Raw genomic sequence first — 19,287 nt, 5'->3', positions numbered from 1 at the left:
TACTCATTTGTGAATATTTATATACATATATATATTGTACGAAGTTATAAAATTTATACTATAAATATTCATATCCACATCTTTCAACAATAATGAATTACATCCAGTTAATTTATACTGTAATATTTATGATTATCCTCAGTACATATATATATACGATATATTTTAGCTGCTTTAATGTAAGTCACATATAAATATATATATATATATATATCGGTGGAGAATGTCCTAGCTACTAGCTAGTATTGCAAAAATTGTGGGACCTAAGCTTGAACGACACCGTTTCGAAGGTCAAATTATGTATAGGTAAGTAGTTATTACATTTCCCATCATCATAATTAGTCTAAAACATTCTACTTGATCAGCAAATCGAAATATGAAAACTACTTGTAACTTATTGTCAAACCTCATGTCATTTCATATATAGTACATAAGTGTTAGGGTATAACTTTTCTCATTTGATTTATTATTTCCTTTTTTATAAAAAACATGTAATTACTATAAATAGATATTTTTTTTTAAGGAGACACACCTAAATGCAAATCTTTAAAAATATTTATAGATTTTTTAAGATATTTATTGAGAGTCATGAAAAAACACAAATTAAGACTCGCAATAAGTATCCTAAAAGAATATGCGAGTCATAAAAAAATCTAGGCTAAAAAATAAGTATGTTACTTAATAATTTTAAAGACTTGCTTTGGGAGTCCTTAATACTCTTTTAGGACTCGTTCCTAAAAGAGTATTAAGGACTCCCAAAATAAGTTCTTAAAATTATTATGTAAAACACTTAAAAAGCTATCATAATTTTCGAAATTACAAGATTAAACAATAGAGAAAACTCAACAGCACTACATTTGGGGATTTATTCAAAATCACAACATTTAGGGCTGGTAGAGAGGTGAACGGCGGCTGTAGGTGAACGGCAGGGACGGTGGTGAACGGCGTTGTCTCACTAAATTTGTCTGAATCAGAGTTTGCCAGAAGCATAACTCGATAGAGGTAAATGAGATTTTGCGAAAGTCTCTACGTAGTGTAGAAAAAAAGCGAGAAAATGATAATTTAAAAGAATTCAACGTGAACTAATAAAAATAAGTCTCTCTAATATTTTTCTTTGTCATTTTAACTATAAATATTAGATTTATAACATAATTTAAGGACTTTTGATTTCTATATTTGTTGTAACTTTATTGAAATATTGTTGATGAGATGATCTATAATGACTTAAATTCTTCTTGTAGGTATTTTCATTGAGTTCTTTCTAGCTACCAGTTCAACTCAAGAACACATTCCATAGTTTATCTACTGAATGTGAAATCAAAGGCTCATATGCATTAATTGAAGATCTCATTTACAAATTTTCCTAATTGGGAAATTTGTTGTTAGAAGGAATTTTATACCTCAACAATAAGTAATTAATAATTATAATAAAAAAATCATTAATAAAACTCGAGTTAGTGATCATCCATAAATATCTAAAAATACCATTATATATAATACAAATTTTTTCCTTCACTAATAAATTCCATATGCTACACTTGTACATTATTGGACTAACTCACTATACTATACAATAATTATAACAACATATATATTTATACTATTGGCAAAAAGTTTAACCTTATTTTTTTACCTTGATGATATCAAAGATCTCCCTTTCCCTGCTGCTATATTTATATATATACATAGGTATACATACATATATCTATATATATATATATATGTTGTGCATGTGTGTGTATATTATTTACTATTGTTTTACACAAAGAAACAGTACATTTATATATGATCAGAACCATTCTTTTATATCTATCGATCAGCGTGGAGGATAGAATAACTAGAAGTCAAACTTAACGAGTCTCGTCTGGTAAGTACCACTAGTCGTTCAGAGCAATAAAAGTAGCTACCATAAGCACTTTACCACATTTTTATTGTAAATATAAATATATATATATATTAAAAAAAAATAGTGATAATAATAACTAAAAGTCCTTTTCCTCCAACCATTATTCTCTTTCTTCTTCATCTCAATTGAGTGTTTTGCAAATATAAATCTCATTCCATCTCTCAATTTTACAGGTTTTTTATTTTATTTCTTTTCCTTATATGACTTCTTCAATATCGTACGTAGCTATTTTACACAAATTAATTATTATTTTTTGTAAATTAATTTCCTTATTCTGAATCCATATATTTCTAATCCAGTTAATTAAGAGCCTAGCTAGATGGATAAACGACATCGTTCGGCTACACAAGAGGGGGAATCCTCCAATTCAGAAGGTCGATCTGGATCTATAAATATATATATATATAATAGCTTAAAAATTGTGTTATTCATTTTTCCATTTCATTATTTTGACCTATATATATTGAACTTATATAAATATTTATATCTTTTAATTAATTTATATATATATATTTTTGGTAAAAACAGAAGTGGATAGTATAAAGAACGAGTTCGTGATAATAAAGATGACTGAGCAAGAGGAAGATCTCATCAACAGGATGTACAGGCTTGTTGGAGACAGGTATACTACTTTGATTTTAATTAAGTATTTACTAATAAAATCTCTAATTTATACTCTTTTTAAACATTCTCATGTGTTTTTTCTAATTTAAAAAAATATATATGAGAATTTTTTTATAGGGGTTTTACTTAAGTTCTACCAATAGATCTCTCAGTGTTTTTGGCCCGTGAACAGATTTTGACGCGATTTTTTTTTATGACCATGTATATTATAGCTATTTAGAGTATCCTGCAAATTTTCAGAAAATTCCGAATAGTTTACAGTACCGAATACTAAGTTCAAACATGTTGCACACGTGACTAATTTTTTTTTATGAACGTGGAAATCAATATGTTTGAACATAGTTTTCGGTACTTTAAACTATTCGGAATTTTATGAGAATTTATAGGATGCTCTAAATAGCTACAATATACACAATCATAAAAAAAAATCGCACAAAAAATTATTCACGGGTCAAAAATACTGAAAGCCTCACCGATAGAACTTAAAGTGAAGCTTCTATAAAAAAAAAAATTATCTTATTTATTTATGTATATATAATCTAAAACTATTGTAGAGAGGTATACAGCTAAAACATATATATTATATTTACAACTCCGTTAATTAATAAACAAAATTTATTTTCAATATATTTATAAGAAAGGACTACAAGTCATCAACTTTTTTGACATCAGTCCATTTATTTTCTATTTTTGTCACTTGATTAAATGTAATTCTAAATTTTTTTATACGACGGTGTAGCTATCTAGATCATTCTTTAAATTTTCAAGAATTTCTGAATAAATTATGATATTGGAAACAGGGTTCATACAGTTGAATAGGCACGTGTGCAATAAACTGTTTGAACCTTGTTTTCGGCATTGTAAAGTATTCGGAATTTTTTAAAATTTTATAGAATGTCTAAAATAATTACAATATACACTGTCATATAAAAAAATTAGACAAAGATTATCAAAGTGTAGAAAACACAACTAACTGTGACGTGTTGTTATTAAAAAAGTTGATGCTGTATAATCGCTTCGTATATATATATACATAGATATCATCGTTATTTTTAATTGGATATCATATAATATACTATATAATTTTTCAATCGTACTGACTAAATTTTTGTTTAATAATATTGTTGATTTGAATGAGGAAATCGAATTTATTCTAGTCAATTGTAGAACTGCTGTTTAAAATGGTCAGAGATTTGACAATATATTTTGATTTGAATGATAAATATTAATCTCTTTGGAGTGATGATATACATTGAAACTAACTAAATCTTAATTTATTATCATCGGAAAGCTAGAACATGGGCCATTGAATTAATTAATTTTGAAAGTATATGTATATATATGTTGTATATATATACACACACAATATATATATATATATATATAAATAAACTTCACATGTACGTAAAATGATTTGACATAGATTGGTATTCAGTTCATGACTCGATCAGTATACATGATCATTAATTTATTAATAGGGAAAGATCTCATAAATAAATATATATATATAAATATATATATTTATACACATTATTTTAATGCATGCATTACAGGAGCACATGCAAGATCTATAAATATATTTATATATTTCCACGTCATTATTTACATAATTTTGCATGTTTGTATATAATGCATGTATTAATTAATGTTGATATATTATTATACATGATCATGGCATCAGGGGACGGAGCAACTTTTTATAACGAGGGAAATTTTATATATTTTCAAAATTTTAGGGGTTTTATTTTTTATTGTTATGCATTTTAACTCATTAATATTTCATGTGTACATACATTTGCGTACCTAACCATACTTGAGTTAGTCCCAAATTATCTATTAAATTTCCCATTTTTTTACTAATTAATTTAAAAGAAAATTATCTTTTGCTAAGAAAATTAGAAAACTATCTAATTAAAATTAACATTAGGATATTAACAACACATATTAATTTATACTAGATACAAACCACGTACAATCAATGCACGCTTGTTTAGTTTTATTTATAGAATTTATTAATTAGTTTTATTAAATTTATATAATTGTCTTATAAATAAATAATATTATATATAAAATAATGACATAAATATATTAAATGAAAAATTAAATTAAAATATTATTTATGATTTTTTTAAATATATATTTATATAGTATGATAATTTTTTTTAAACATAAATGATAATTTTTTAATAAAAATTAAGATTATGTATTATATATTATTATAATGATATTTTATAATATTTATATTAATATAAATATTAAATATTATTATAATAATATTTGAATTCATATTAATATAATTTAAAATTTTTGAATTATATATTATTATCATAATAATATTTTATAACATTTAAATTTATATTAATATAATTATTAAATATTTAGTTTTATATTATATATTATTATAATAATAATATTTTATAACATTTAAATTTGTATTAATATAATTAATAAATATTGATCTACACACCTTTTATATAGAAGAGATATATAATTATACTATTTTATTGCAATCTTGTATCTTTGGTACAAGTTTATACAAAAATATTCGTTGAACATAATTTTATCAAAATTTATTGTTATAAAAAGAGAATGATATTCGAATGAATTATTGAAAGGAAAAGTTGGAAAAGAAATCAAGGGGCTGTTTGGTATGAGAAATTTACAGTTTTCATATTAATGAGAAAGTTGAATAAGGTAATCTGATAGTCTGAAAACTTACATCACTGTGTTTGGTTGGACACTGAAATCTTATCTATGATTCCTATTATTATCATTTTCTGTGTTTAGTTGTGCATAAGAATCTGTCAAGTTTTCATATTTTCATAAAATTAATATAATAACATATTTCATCAAAATAAAAAATAATATAATTATAAATAGCAAATATTTTTAAAAAATTACCATATTTTTTAGATTATCATTTATAAACAATTTTACTCATGAAATATTTTTTAACAAAATTAAAAAATACAGTTATTAAATACTAGAATCAAGTATAATTTTTAAAAATACAAAAATACCCTTATTTTATTTTTAATAATATTTCATTTGTTATTTTAAACTAATGTAATAATATAAAGACTTTACATATCAAATTATTTAAATAAAAAAATATTATTTATCATTTTATAGTTTGATATATGTATATTTATTTTTATATTATAAGCTTCAAAAGTAAAATAAGTCATTAACTAAAAAATTATTGGTTTAAGATTTTTTTTTAAATAATAATAATTTTGAAGTGTTTCACATTTTTTAGTATCTGAAAACAACTTGTTAGATGAGTTTTACTTGAACTCAGAATCAAGAAAAGTTAAAACCCCTAGAGTACAGTTTCACAGGTTAGAAAAAATCAAATTAGTACCAAACATAGGGAAGTATTCAGATTTTCATTCCTGTCTCCAGATTCCTGCATACCAAATGCCCCTTAAAGATTTAGATATTTTCCTCTATTCTGTGTATACTACTTTTAATGAGCTGGTAAATGTTTTACGCTGGCAAAAGACACAGGTACCAACGATTCTTTGTTGCTTGTCTTTGATAGTGCAGAAATGCTTTTGCCAGTGCAAATCCAAAAACACGCCGGCAAAAATCTTGTATTTTGTAATGAAAATTAAAAACTCTCGAATTAATGAGAATGAGGTGGTGAATTTGAGAAACAACATTATTGAGAACATTCTTACAAGAAGTTGGTTAGAGCCTTGGAACGAATAATCAATACAAAGTAGTTGAAAAATAAAAGAATCAAGTAACAGATGATTCTATAACAACTTTTAACAAAACACAAAAACCTGTCCAACACTATAAAATAATGAGCTAATGTAGTAGTTATATTGGTTGTTTGTCTTTTTATATATAAGTAGTATTTTGATATATATATTTATATATATTAAATGAAATGAGTGTAAGAAACAAACAAGAATATAATAAATTATTAGTATAATATGGCATCAATAATTAATAATTAATTTGTGTATAATGTATATGTGAGTGCAGGTGGGATTTGATAGCGGGTCGGATCCCGGGTCGTGAAGCAGAAGAAATAGAGAAGTTCTGGTTAATGAGGCATACTAATACTACTCGTAATTATAAAGTCTTTTCAAAGAAAAGGAGAAAATAAATAAGCATATATATATATATATATTACAAGATATATATATATATATATATATATGAGTAGTAAATGATATCTGCTGAGATTATGAAGTCAACACTTTTGTGAAGTAATAATAATATATGTGTGTTTTTTTTATTTAATCATAACATTAATTCTATATATATGATAATGTAATCATTGTAATATTATGTCATCTCTAATTTCTTTCCCATGTTATATTATTATTACTTTTGTTTCCCAGAACAAGTACTCTTATCATATTTTTCTTATATATCCACCCATTATATATATACTAGACAGATGTAATGTACTGTACGTTTGCGTAATTTTATTTATAAAATTTATTAATTATTTTTATTAAATTTATATTAATGTCAAATAAATATTTTATTTTAATTAAATAATTTATTTATTTTTGTTTAAGTTTATATTTGTTCTAATTTTTTAATTTAGGAGTGGCATCCATGTATTATATATTTAATGTAATATTAAATATTATACGTGGATTTTAAATTTAAGTTTTTTGTTAGTTTTTTTTAAAAAGTTATTTATTGTTAATTGACAGTAAATTATATTATATATTTAATATGATATTATTCTAATAAATGAGTTTAAATTTAAGTTTAAGTTTAATTAAATTTTATTTTAAGTTATAAAATATGTGATTTTATTATTTTTTAAATAATTATCATTGTAAAATATCTTAAGAATATCATATTTTAATTTGTTTAATTATTTATTATTTGTAAATATTTATCATTGTAAAATATCTAAAAAATATTATATTTTAATTTGTTTAATTATTTATTATTTTTAAATAATTATTATTGTAAAATATCTAAAAGATATCCTATTTTATTTTTTAAATTATTTATTTTATTTTATTTAAGTTTAAGTATTTACAAACTACCGTTAAATTAAGAATATTCTGCTAAATATAAAAATATTTCATTAAAGTTAATATTAAAAAAATAGAAATCGTTAAAATAAAAAAATTATTATTATCTACACATTTATTATATAGAAGAGATATACACTTATACATTTGCGTGTCTTTGAATGAATTTTATGCTATTATAATTATTGCATGTGAATTCAAATTCTTTTTTTTATATTTAATTTGTTTTCTTCAAAAAGACCAAATTAATATTAACTTTGAAGATAACTAATAATAAATTTATAATTATTGCATTTTTTCAGCTATACTAAGCGATTTCAAACATTAGAATGGCATGAAAAGGACTTCGACCAATATATATTAAATTAATTAGTGTATATGTAATTATTTCTTAATTTGACTCTAAGAAAACCGATGGTGCAAAAATTACTTGTAATTCGATCCGAATTTTCAGCTATTATGTATATATAATAATTATTCTTATTATACAATTATAATATATATTTAATTAATTTTAAGTCCAACGTTACATGGAATAATGTAGTAGTAACATGTAGCCTTGTAATTGTATGATCTTATGAGAATTAACATGAAGATCATTAAGAATATCACTCATGTGATTCATATCACATTTTCATAGTTATTGTTAAAAATGAGTATAGTAATTATATATAGATAGATACATATATCTTTGATGCAATTTTCCAACTTTTATTCTCTCTTCTTCATATAATAATAAACTCTTTCAATGTTCAAGATTGTGAAATATAGCACAATGTAATTTTCAGCCAAATAATAAAAAATAAAAAATAATTGAACCTTACCCAAGATAGCTCTAAATCAATGTCTCAAGCTCCTTTAGTCTTCTATGAAGATTATCCACTCTATGTTCAACCTAAAACATCCATAAAACAACATACATTTATCAATTTTCTCAAACTTAAAAATCAAAATAAAAATTAGGGCAAAATACTTCAAATTACTTACCAATACTAATTACTTAAAGTTTCTCTTGATGTTAGAGGAAGATGGTGTATGAAAAATAGTCAAAAACCTTCAATTACAACCAAAAAAAAAAATGGAGAGATTGTGGCAGGTTTAGGGGCTGGTCGAATAGGGATGAAGAAGAGAGAAGAGAGAGAAAAGAGGAAAAAAAGAGAGGGAAAAAAGAGGAGGGGTCAGGTGGGGTTTTGGCCCAAAAAAAGGCCTTTCTCGAGGGACCTGTGGGGAACTGTCGTAGGCTTATTTTCTAGGCCAAAACATTATTGTCATTTTTAAAATATATATATAAATATCTCGTCATAGATACATGGTCCCGCCGAGATTGATATAAGGTATTAGTCCAATTTTTTTTTTTTGTAGTATATTGATATTATTATGCTTTTTAATGTAAAAAAAAAATACAAGAAAAAACTAAAATGAGTATGAAAACAAGAAAAAGGAAGAGAAAAAAGTAATGTAGGTGGGAACTCACTAAACAATTCAAAGAAAGTGATGTAACCTATATTAGAACAGCATTGTTGTATTATTTATGTATGTATATTATGCCCGTGGCAAGGGTCATGCTTCTCTTTATATAAAAAATAATAACAATTATTATTATTATTGTATTTTTGTTGGGCCAATATGATTTCTTTTTTGGACAAATATATAAAAATTAGATATTGGGTTGGATTATTGGATAGATCTCTTGTGTTTCTGTCCCACAAAACGTGGCAGCCTAGAAGCTTTTAAAATATGATAAAGCAGTCAAAACGAATTGAAAACTTCAAATTTGTTGTTAAAAGTTATAACTATGTCAAATAGTGGCCACATATATAAAAATTGAGAAATTTGTGAATTTTTTTTTGTGCGGTGATTTTGCATTTTCATTTATTTTTGATAATTTTTTACAAAATTATATTTATCTAAAATTCGACCGGTTGTCTAAATTTTTTGACTAGTTGTCCAAAATTTTTGACCGACTGTTTGAATTTTTCGACCATCTGTCTTAATTTTTTACTAGCTATCTAAATTATGAGAAGTCATTTTGCAAAAAATTATTAAAACTAGTCTAGACGGTAAAATAACTTTAAAAAATAAATTATTTTACCAAAATGCCCCTATAAAAATAAGCATTTAGATATGAATCTAAAGAACAAGTAGTATGCATCTAGAAAATAATAAAAATTGAAAAAGAAAGATATATGGTTCTAAACCACGATTCTTATTAATCCAGTTGACTACTTGATTAAAAATAATTATATATATATATATATATATATAGTTTCTAGATGTATTCTTACTTAATAATAAGATAGAATATTTAAAGAAATTTTGGGGTTTGAATATGTCAAAAGATGGGAAGTTGGGTCCACTACTGATACAGACTCTACCTAATAATCAATCCAACATATTAAAATTTTTAGTGTAAAATTTGAGTATATTTCATTACTGTTGAAACCCATATAACACTCCAACCACAAATATCTGCATGTATAGTCAAAATTAAATTTAGGGTTTTTAAATTAATAGCACTTTATTTTTACTTTTTTGAGTTTTTTTCTGTTTGACAATTCAATTATTGTACTTCTTCAAATATGTTTAAAGATTATATTGTATAGAATTTCATTCAAAAACTAAAAAAAATTATGAAAACTTGATTACCAACAAAATTCTTTAAGGACTGAATTACGAAATAAAGTGAAACTCATGAGCATTTGTGCAAAATCTATTACAACTCAAAATAACCTAAGTGATAAAATCTTTAAAATTAAAAAATGAGGCATCAAATTGAAATTATTTAAAAATATTTTAGAACATTTATACAGTGCTAGTACTATATAAGTGGGTATACTCCTTAGCCTTACCCTACTGCAACGTAAAATATTAGGCAACCGTACACTCCAAAATTTAATTAGTACACTCCATTTTTATTAAGAATTAATATATGTTATATATATATATATGTATATATTTTTCAATTTGTGTTTACATTTTTCTAATTTTGTTTATTTTTCATATTCTAAAAAATACATATAAAAAATATATTTTTTGAATATTTCAATTAAAACAAAAAAAAAATATAAATTTGTTAAAATAAGAGTTTTTCATTATACATTATTTTTTTTAAAAATTATAAAAACAATATATAATAAAATTATTAAAATTAACCAAAAAATATTAAGAAGAAAAAGTAGTGTTGGAAATGATTTTTAAAAAATAATAATTAATGAGGTCATCACCAATGGAACGGGAATACGACATTATATGTCGTGAACAGCAGATATATAACTCCAACCCAACTTCAAATATACCTCCATTTAGCCGTTTATGAACAGTGACACGGCATATATGCTGTGCACTGTTCATACGGCAAATTTTTTTTTTTTATATATTTCATATTTTTTAAAAGGATAAATATATTTATATTTTATATATATATATAAAAATATTATTTGGGTTTATATTTTATGTTGGGTTTTTTAATTTATAAATACACATAATTTAATTTTCTAAATAAAATTTTAAATATTTGATAATTAATTTTTTATATAATTTATTTTAATTTGTGTATGAAAATTCTTACTCTACACTATAAGAAAATAATTTATTTCATGTAATTAATAATGACATTTTTACTTAATTGATTTATTAAATAAATAAATGATAAAATGATATAATAATAAAAAAATATTTTATTTTATTAAAAAATAATATAATAATAAAAAATATATTTTTTGGTGTAATTTTTAGTGTTGTGATTAGAATGAAAAAAAATATAGTGATAAGATTCTTTAATTTTGGTATTAGTGCAACATTATATATATGAAGTAATGGGCAGGAAAAGATCTGATTGGTATATATATATTATTGAGTGCAAAAATTATTAATTATATATATATAGTTTACCAAGTCAAATTACTATTCATATCAAAACCATATATAGACCCATGACCACTGGTTTTGTTCATATTGGTATTTCGTCTAGGTTCAAAGGCTGCATCTATATCTAATCTTCTGCCTGTTATAATTAGATTAATAAAACGTGATAAAATTTTATGCATTAATTGCATGATAATTGGTTGCACCACTCAATCCAATGATCATGATGACATTTTTAATGGGATAGGACAGTTTTTGGATTATTTCTTTAAAAAAATAAATTATAAGTGGGGATGATATTTGTTTTGAAATATACTTGGTTTAGTGATATGTGGTCAAAACTTCGTTAATTAGTAGTTGAACATAAAAGGTAATATCCCTTTAAAAAAAATAGAACATAAAAGATAATTAAAAATATTCCTTCAAGGTTGATCCAAATAAAGATTTATTATATACGTAAACAAATATTATATATTTTGTCCGAAAAAAAAAATTATATATTTTGAACATTAACACTTCTAAAAACATTAAGTAATACTGAAATTGTTGACACAAACTTAGTTCAAAACTTTATTTCTACTACCTTCTTCTGAAAATTATTTATTATGTAGCTTGTAAATAAATATTATATGTGGGTTTCGAGTAATGAACCGAATTTGGGAGTTGTTATTGGATTGGAATTATGACAAAATCCTATTTTCACTAGAAGAAATGTGATTTTCCTCACAGAGTTCCAATTTTTTTGCCGACAAAGCTTGACTTTTATCGACGGGTTTGATGAAACCTGCCGGCAAAAATCTCATTTATTCCCAGCGCGTTTTGCCGCCAGCAAAATAATGTTTTACCGATGCTATCCACCAAACGCACCGGCAAAGGGTTGGTGGAATTTGTTTAGGAATCTGAGTACACTTTTGGTGGTGCGTTTGTATATATTGCCGGGAAAAGTTTTCACCATTCCCCGAGAAATGTTGGATCATCGCACGAGAAAAGTAATGTTTTGCACCGGCAAAATTTTTCTAGTTTGAAATAATTGAATTTTTTTAAACTTGTCGACATTTTTTTTATTCACTTGCATCGTTTTATATGTTTGAGTATGGAAAATGTAATCAACGGTTTGATTTCTTCCGGATTGTTCCGAGATTAACATATAAACTTACTTATAGTATTTTCTTAACTATTTGCAGTTAAACTGGTTTGATTGGTGTCGACCTCACCGTGAGATCATAGTTTATAGTAACCTTTGATAATTAAGTGTTATTTCATAACAAATCAACAGTTTGATTGTACGTATAGTGTTTCTAGATGCATATTCTCTAACATTAATAAATTTTCTTATTAATTGTTAGTACTTAAAGTGTTATAATTTGTGTATAACGTTGTTAATCTAACTACGAATTAGTAATTTCTTGAAACGTTAGATAATTATTAGTTAGTTGAAAAGTAATAAATGATTTGACTGAGTAATGAGTGCTTAAATATCAACAATCGAACTTACTAACACTTGTCTTATTGAATGTTAAACATTAAAGTGTTCTGATTTCTATTAATCGATATCGATCTCACCATAATTGTCTGATCAACTCTAACCTTAAGAATTGATGAGCCTTGATTAGTTGTGAAAAAATACACATTTATTGATTTTAATAGTCAAAATAAATTAAGTTTTAATTAATATTTTCATGGAATTAATATGATTTATTTTATAAATGAAAATATTTGATTATGATTTAATTTATTGTTATTTTGTAGGAATTAAAAGTTGTATTTTGACACTTTGAAATAAAGAGAAAAGGAAACATTTAGATCTGAAAAAGAGAAGGGAAATATGGCATTTTTCTTGAAATATAGGCCCAAGAATTCGGCCCAGCAGCAACAACCCAATCCAAAGGCCCTTCCCAGCCCGAGCCGAGCCGTTGAGCCGCCGAGCCGAGCCAAGCCTGCCATCTGCCATGCCTCCTTCCTAGCCGACACCTATCCAGTAGCACCCGTTCACACTCTCACGCCCACTGAAGGTTCCCCATATGCAAAGCCAACCTCCTCAAGCCTTGCTCCCAACGCCCAAGATCAAGTGATGCCCAAAGAGACCCAGCTGCCATTTTTTGTCCACATGCACAGCCAGCCGCCAGGTGTCCGCCTCTGATTGGTTGCGGCTGGTCAATGGACCAGCTGCCACCAGCCCATCTTGTGTGCCCTTTGGGCCTTGGACCTCCTATTTTGAGCTTAAAACTTATCTTTTTTTTGGTGTTTTTGAAAAAGAGCAATTTGACCATACACCAAAATAGCTAGGGTAATATTAATAATAAGATTTGATTTTATTTTAAATCATAATTTATTATTAATATTTCAGATTTATTTTGTAAACCCCATTTTGTTGTTTAATTTCTTTTTAGTCATTTTCCCCATCTATAAATAGGGACACTTTCTTCACATTTGGAATATAATTTTTAGAGTAGAGAAACTATAGCAAAATTTCCACTCACTTTCTTCTCATATTTTCTTCTTAGAATATTGTGAGAATCATGAGCATAATGGCATAATCTTCCTAGGAAGGTTAGGGATGATTCCATATGCAAGTGATGTTATTTTGCTACTTTGATTTACTATGTTCTTAATGTAATATATTTGAGTTATTTATGTTCTTTCATCTCTATCTTTATTTTGTTATCTTTATTTACTTATGCTAATAGTATATAGGATTAGTCATGCTCTTTCTATGTGCTTCTAATTAGTAAAAGTAATATTGATACATAATTTTATGTCTAATCTTCTATTGCATTATTGCCCTTGGGTATTTTGTCATTTTTAGATTTTTCATAAGATTAACATTGTGCTTTTAAAGTAAAGAACTTTATAACTCAAATGAACTTTTGTTAGAAAGACTATGAACTTTAATGTTAGATTTTCCAAGTAAATGTTGGGATGTGAACTATTTACTTGTGTATTTTTGTAAATCAAGTAACCAAGTAACTAAATAAGCATATGGATGATTCTTGAAACCTTTCATTTTCTCAAACTCTTGATTACATCTTACCTTTATTTCACTTATCTTATTTCATCACTTTATCAAAAATACAATACCAAAATCTCAAACCTCTTTCCATTTACAATTTTATTTACTTCTTGTTACTAACTTTTTGTGTTATTTCCTACTAACCTTTTGATTTTAGGTTACCTCCTTGTGGATCGACCGCCCGATTATACTACAACCACCGCTTAGTGGTTGTCACATTTTGGGCGTTAAACAAGCCTTTTTGAAGTTAATCAACCATACGATTGTCTCTCGGATATTTAAAATTACAAATATCGCTAATTTCCAGTTAGGGTTGACGAGACTTTTGCCAACGGGACCACTTTTACTGGTGACGAAATGCGCCGACAAAAGTAAGGTCATCTACCTCAATTAACACGTAAGACTTTTGCCGGCTAGGTAGGCAAAACGTGCAGTAAAAGTCCCACGTGTTAATTGAGGTAGATGGACAGACTTTTGCCAACGTATTTGGGCTTGCCAGCAAAAGTCAATAAATCGTCTGGAAAAGTTTCATTTACCAAAATGTCGTCATTTTCATTTAGGTTTACGGGTAGACTTTTGTCGGCGAGCCAATGACTTTTGTCAGTGCACCCAAATGCGCCAACAAAAATGTTAACGATATCAAAGCCCTCAGCTTGCATCCTCTCTCATTTTCTTCTCCTTCGTATTTCTCTCTGTTGCAGCAAAGACCCCACCTCCAACCCCCCACTGACTCCTCCTCGCGAGCCCCTCCACCGACTGCCCCACCCTGTTGGTATTAATAATGTAAATTAGAGATGCGCAACGGAAATTGGATTTTGAAAATTTTATTAATACCAGCCAAGATCATACATATATAGATATATTAAATCACATACAAATATATTAGAGATTACCTCTGGAAGCCTATAAAGTGTCCACGAATCTTTTTGTATAAATCAACTATCTTCCAATCCAAATTTTGAAAGCTCACACCTTGATCTTCTATACCAACCCTCAAACATACAAGGACGTGTGTGGGCACGTAGGATTCAATATGTTGATTTATGACTTTCTAGATGTATTCAACACATGAAATCTAGAGAGGCTTGATAGAGAGAGGATGTATTGAATAGTTTTTCTGGTTCGACAGTTTTTGAAAACTTATTCCCTTAAAAAGTATCGATTCTTTTCAGGTTTATAAAGATAATTAACTAATTTAATTAATTTTTATTTTATTAAAATAAAACTGATAAGTTATAACCTATTTAATTATTTAATTTAAATCATATTTAAAAAAATATATTTAAATATATATAATTAATTAAATAAACTATTTGAAATTCAAAATTCAAATCTCAGGGATAGGAAATCTCTTTGTGTGGTGCCACTCACTATGCAATACAGTGAGTGGCATAAGCCACATTAGGGATTTCCTTAATTTTCTCATTTTTTATTTAATTAATATTGAAGACAATATATTTATCCCAAAATAAATATCAGTTAATTCAAAATTAACTTTACTTAAAATACCAGTTTTAAATAAATGAATAAATAGCTTATTATAAATAAAATAATTATCAATATCTCTTTATATTAATCCAAACATGATTAATATTTATTTTAACCTATAGTTTTTCAAAATAAAAATTATATAGTTAAATAATTAATTCATAATCAATCAATTGCTCATAGTTATCACATAATTATTTTCTTATTGCCATGAAAATTAACTCATTTGAAATTAAGTCATTCTCTTTACAAATCTTTCTTTTGACATCCTTACCCTTGACAGTGTAGGACAGAGGTGATCTAGGGACCATTGACCTATAATACGAAGCTCCAATAAACTAGATTATTAGTTAAACTCTTTAATCCAATAATCTTATTTATTAATTCCATTATTACTCCACTATAAATATGGAATTGCACTCTAAGTATTTATAGAATTATATTTACAGAGTTTTCTCTTGTCGTCCATTGATATAATCTATAAATGTAGTTTTGTCCTCCGTATTGGTTCGTCAATTAAAGCTGGTTAATATTATCGTTTTACCTTTCTAATTACCTCTTGATCCTTAAGTACCACTAATTCACTAACGAATAATTAATCTATAATCATATTATAGATTTGAGCTCAATAAGTATTCAGTCCCAGAATTAACCCTTAAGGGAACCAATATTCAATCTGTTAAGAAAGTATGGATTTCATTATTGTAAATCATGCTCCCAGCCATTCATGATATTGAATCTTCAAAACAAAAGTCATTAACCTCATTATACTAAGAAATCTTAACGAGTGAATCAAAAGATCCAATAAACACAAAAAGGAGTTCATAAATACTCAGAATTTAGACTGATCTACAAATGATCATCTATTATGATAATTTTAACAAACTAAAAGTATAGTATACATATTACAAACTTAGACATATTATTCTAAATTGAAACTTTAAATATTATTCTAAATTCATTGTTAAAAAATTAAAACAATATTTAATATTACATATAATAAATGTAATAGTATACGTAATATATGTATGTATAAATGAAAATATAATATATTAATCAGTTTATTCAGGTTATATTGGGCGGGTTGGTATAATTTTCAAACCTTCCAATATAATAATTGAGTGGTTTGAATTTTGTCGGGTTATTCGGTTTGCATTTATTTTTCGATTTTTTCGGTTTGGCCTAGGCAGTTTATTTGGGTTTGGCAGTTTGCAAAAACTTTTGCACAGCTCTAATCAGAATGCATTTGTTCAACATTGGCATCCAAAAATCCTACTTAGTGTGGTATTACCACGGAGAGTTGGTAAGTATAACACTGGCATCCAACAATCCTATAGTGATGATGATGAATTTGATGAAGAAACTTTACCCGATGATGAAGAAGAAAATATATTTGTTGATAGTGATAGCGATGATGATCGTTTTGTAGTTGATGATGATGATCATGAATTTTAATCAACAAACAAATCTTATAACTTGTTTTTTGATCCAATGAATATTAGTTTATATTTTGTTTCAATTACTTATGTATTCATTTATTAGACAAATTAATAAAAACCAACATATTAATTACATAGCTTGTCAGCTCCGGGAACGAGCATGTCAACTCTGGGATCCAGCAACAGTTAGGGTAAGAAAAAAGTAAGGGGATCTTACTATGGTTCTAATGTTGAGAAAGAGATCGCGATGTTGCGATCCAAGGGGATTACCCATATGCAAGTACGGAAAAAGGTTCAACAACACCATGGCTTGATTGGTCCGAGACATCTTATCCCCAACCTTGTTTCACTGGACTGATGTGTGATGAGTCTGTTTTTAGCATAGTTTTAACATGTGTTTAGGGTAAGTTTGAATCATTTTGGTGGAGTGTTATGCAGTATTATGTTTGTTTTGGTATGTTTGCAGGAAATAGGAGAAGAAAACGTGAAGTTTGGGAAATGACTGAAAAATCAGCTGAAATTGGGAAATTTGTGCTAAAAGTTGATAAGAAGAAAGTTTAAGACTCATTTGCGGAAATAATTGGTCGTTTTGGAGTTTGGAAACAAGTTTTTGAAAAAAATTAGAGGGGTTGCGGCACTTGAATGAAGAGCTGCGGCGCAAGGGAGAAGCAGAGAAGGCTAGTTTCTGGATTTTTGAAGGGTCGCGGCGCCTGAGGGAAGCGCTGCGGCGCTCGCTGAAGTCAGAGAAGGGGGCTGCGCTGGAGCATAGAGGCGTGCCGCGGCGCTTGGACGCTAGGGCCACGGCACGTGTGGCTGAACGTGGCCTGCAGAATTGGCAAAACTTGTTAGATATTTTAGGGTTTTTTTAAATACGTTTTAAGAGTTAATTAGTGTAATGCCCCGAATTCCCCGATGTGTTTAGCGGTGTGAACAGTAGGCCGGGAGGGCCATACTTGCTTAATTATGTTATTAATTGATTAAATGCATGTATATGTTGATTATATTATGATATGATGTGAAATGCATGCATGTGTGTCCATATTTCTTATTCCAGGGGTGTAATGGTAATTTGGCCCGTTGAGGGTAAATTGATTATTTATTCGCATGTTGGTGATATAATTTGAGACCACATTATGATGTGGGTTTGTTCGAGCCATTTGGCATGAGACGATCAAGGAATGTTGATATCGGTTTGGTCATAACGGGCTTAAGCTCGGGGCTCGGGGTGAGTCTCGGGGCGTTTTAATGATTAGAGTGTTACCGGGCATTAATGGGTAACGGGAGGTGAAATAATGGTGTTTGAGGATATTGAGATTAACGGGAATTGGGAAGCGTTAGTGATGATTAACGGGATTAGTGGAAAGTGTCAAAATTACCCTTTAGTGGTTTTAGAAGCTTTATTATACCTAGGGGTACAATGGTCTTTTGGTATTTGGATATATATGATGTATAGATGGCTGTAAAATAGAACCCAAAACAGAGTTCCCTTCTTTTCCTTCCCGTACCTTCTTTTTCCTTCATTTTCCTTGTTTCTTCTTTGGAGTTTTTGAGCTCAAGGTGTGGAATTAAGCTAGGGAACTTGGAGGTTGAGGTTGTAGGCATAGCTCAGCCATTGAAGAGGGTTTGGTTTCGAATTTGAGGTGAGTTTTATCCATTGTTTTACTGGTTTTGCTCTGTTTTCGCTCTTGGATTTCAGCTCTTGATTTAGGTGTGGAAAATTGGAATTAAAGGGAGTTCTTGAGGTGTTTTACTTGGGTTATGTTGGGGGAGAGTTATGGGTGATGTTTGGAGGTTTGAATGGGTGTTTGGAAGAGGTTTGGGTGGTGTTTAAATTGGGTTTGAAGGGTTAGTTTCAAGGGAAAACGCAAGGGAAGAAAAACAGGGGTTTTGGCTGAAATGGGCGTTGCGCCGCGGCATGGCCAGGGTGTGCCGCGGCCCTTG

The 19,287-nt window shown here is 27.4% G+C and overlaps 1 protein-coding gene across 3 annotated transcripts; it reads left to right on the top strand.

Moving 5' to 3' along the window:
- Positions 1–1,970: 1,970 nt before the first annotated feature.
- On the top strand, positions 1,971–6,900 carry LOC133834104 (MYB-like transcription factor ETC3). 3 transcript variants are annotated; one of them, XM_062263609.1, is made up of 4 exons: positions 1,971–2,079; positions 2,206–2,280; positions 2,435–2,528; positions 6,527–6,899. In XM_062263609.1, the coding sequence occupies exons 2-4, from the start codon at positions 2,226–2,228 to the stop codon at positions 6,648–6,650; spliced, it is 273 nt and encodes a 90-aa protein (XP_062119593.1). In that variant the 5' UTR covers positions 1,971–2,079; positions 2,206–2,225; the 3' UTR covers positions 6,651–6,899. The 3 variants fall into 3 exon arrangements, with proteins under 3 accessions (XP_062119593.1, XP_062119594.1, XP_062119592.1); XM_062263610.1 differs by having other exon boundaries at positions 2,014–2,123; positions 6,527–6,900; XM_062263608.1 differs by lacking the exon at positions 1,971–2,079 and having other exon boundaries at positions 2,133–2,280; positions 6,527–6,898.
- Positions 6,901–19,287: the final 12,387 nt, after the last annotated feature.

The sequence above is a fragment of the Humulus lupulus genome, chromosome 5 (assembly GCF_963169125.1).
Source record: "Humulus lupulus chromosome 5, drHumLupu1.1, whole genome shotgun sequence".
Classification (NCBI taxonomy): domain Eukaryota; kingdom Viridiplantae; phylum Streptophyta; class Magnoliopsida; order Rosales; family Cannabaceae; genus Humulus; species Humulus lupulus.
The sequence above is the reverse complement of the archived record's forward strand: the minus strand, read 5'-3'. Positions and strand labels throughout refer to the sequence as shown.

Bases quoted from the DNA above. Each gene is read 5' to 3' on its own strand.
- LOC133834104 (XM_062263610.1), top strand. From the start codon at position 2,226: ATGGATAAACGACATCGTTCGGCTACACAAGAGGGGGAATCCTCCAAT. The intron at 2,281-2,434 runs GTCGATCTGGAT...TGGTAAAAACAG, and splicing joins GGAATCCTCCAATTCAGAAG to AAGTGGATAGTATAAAGAAC. The intron at 2,529-6,526 runs GTATACTACTTT...ATGTGAGTGCAG, and splicing joins TACAGGCTTGTTGGAGACAG to GTGGGATTTGATAGCGGGTC.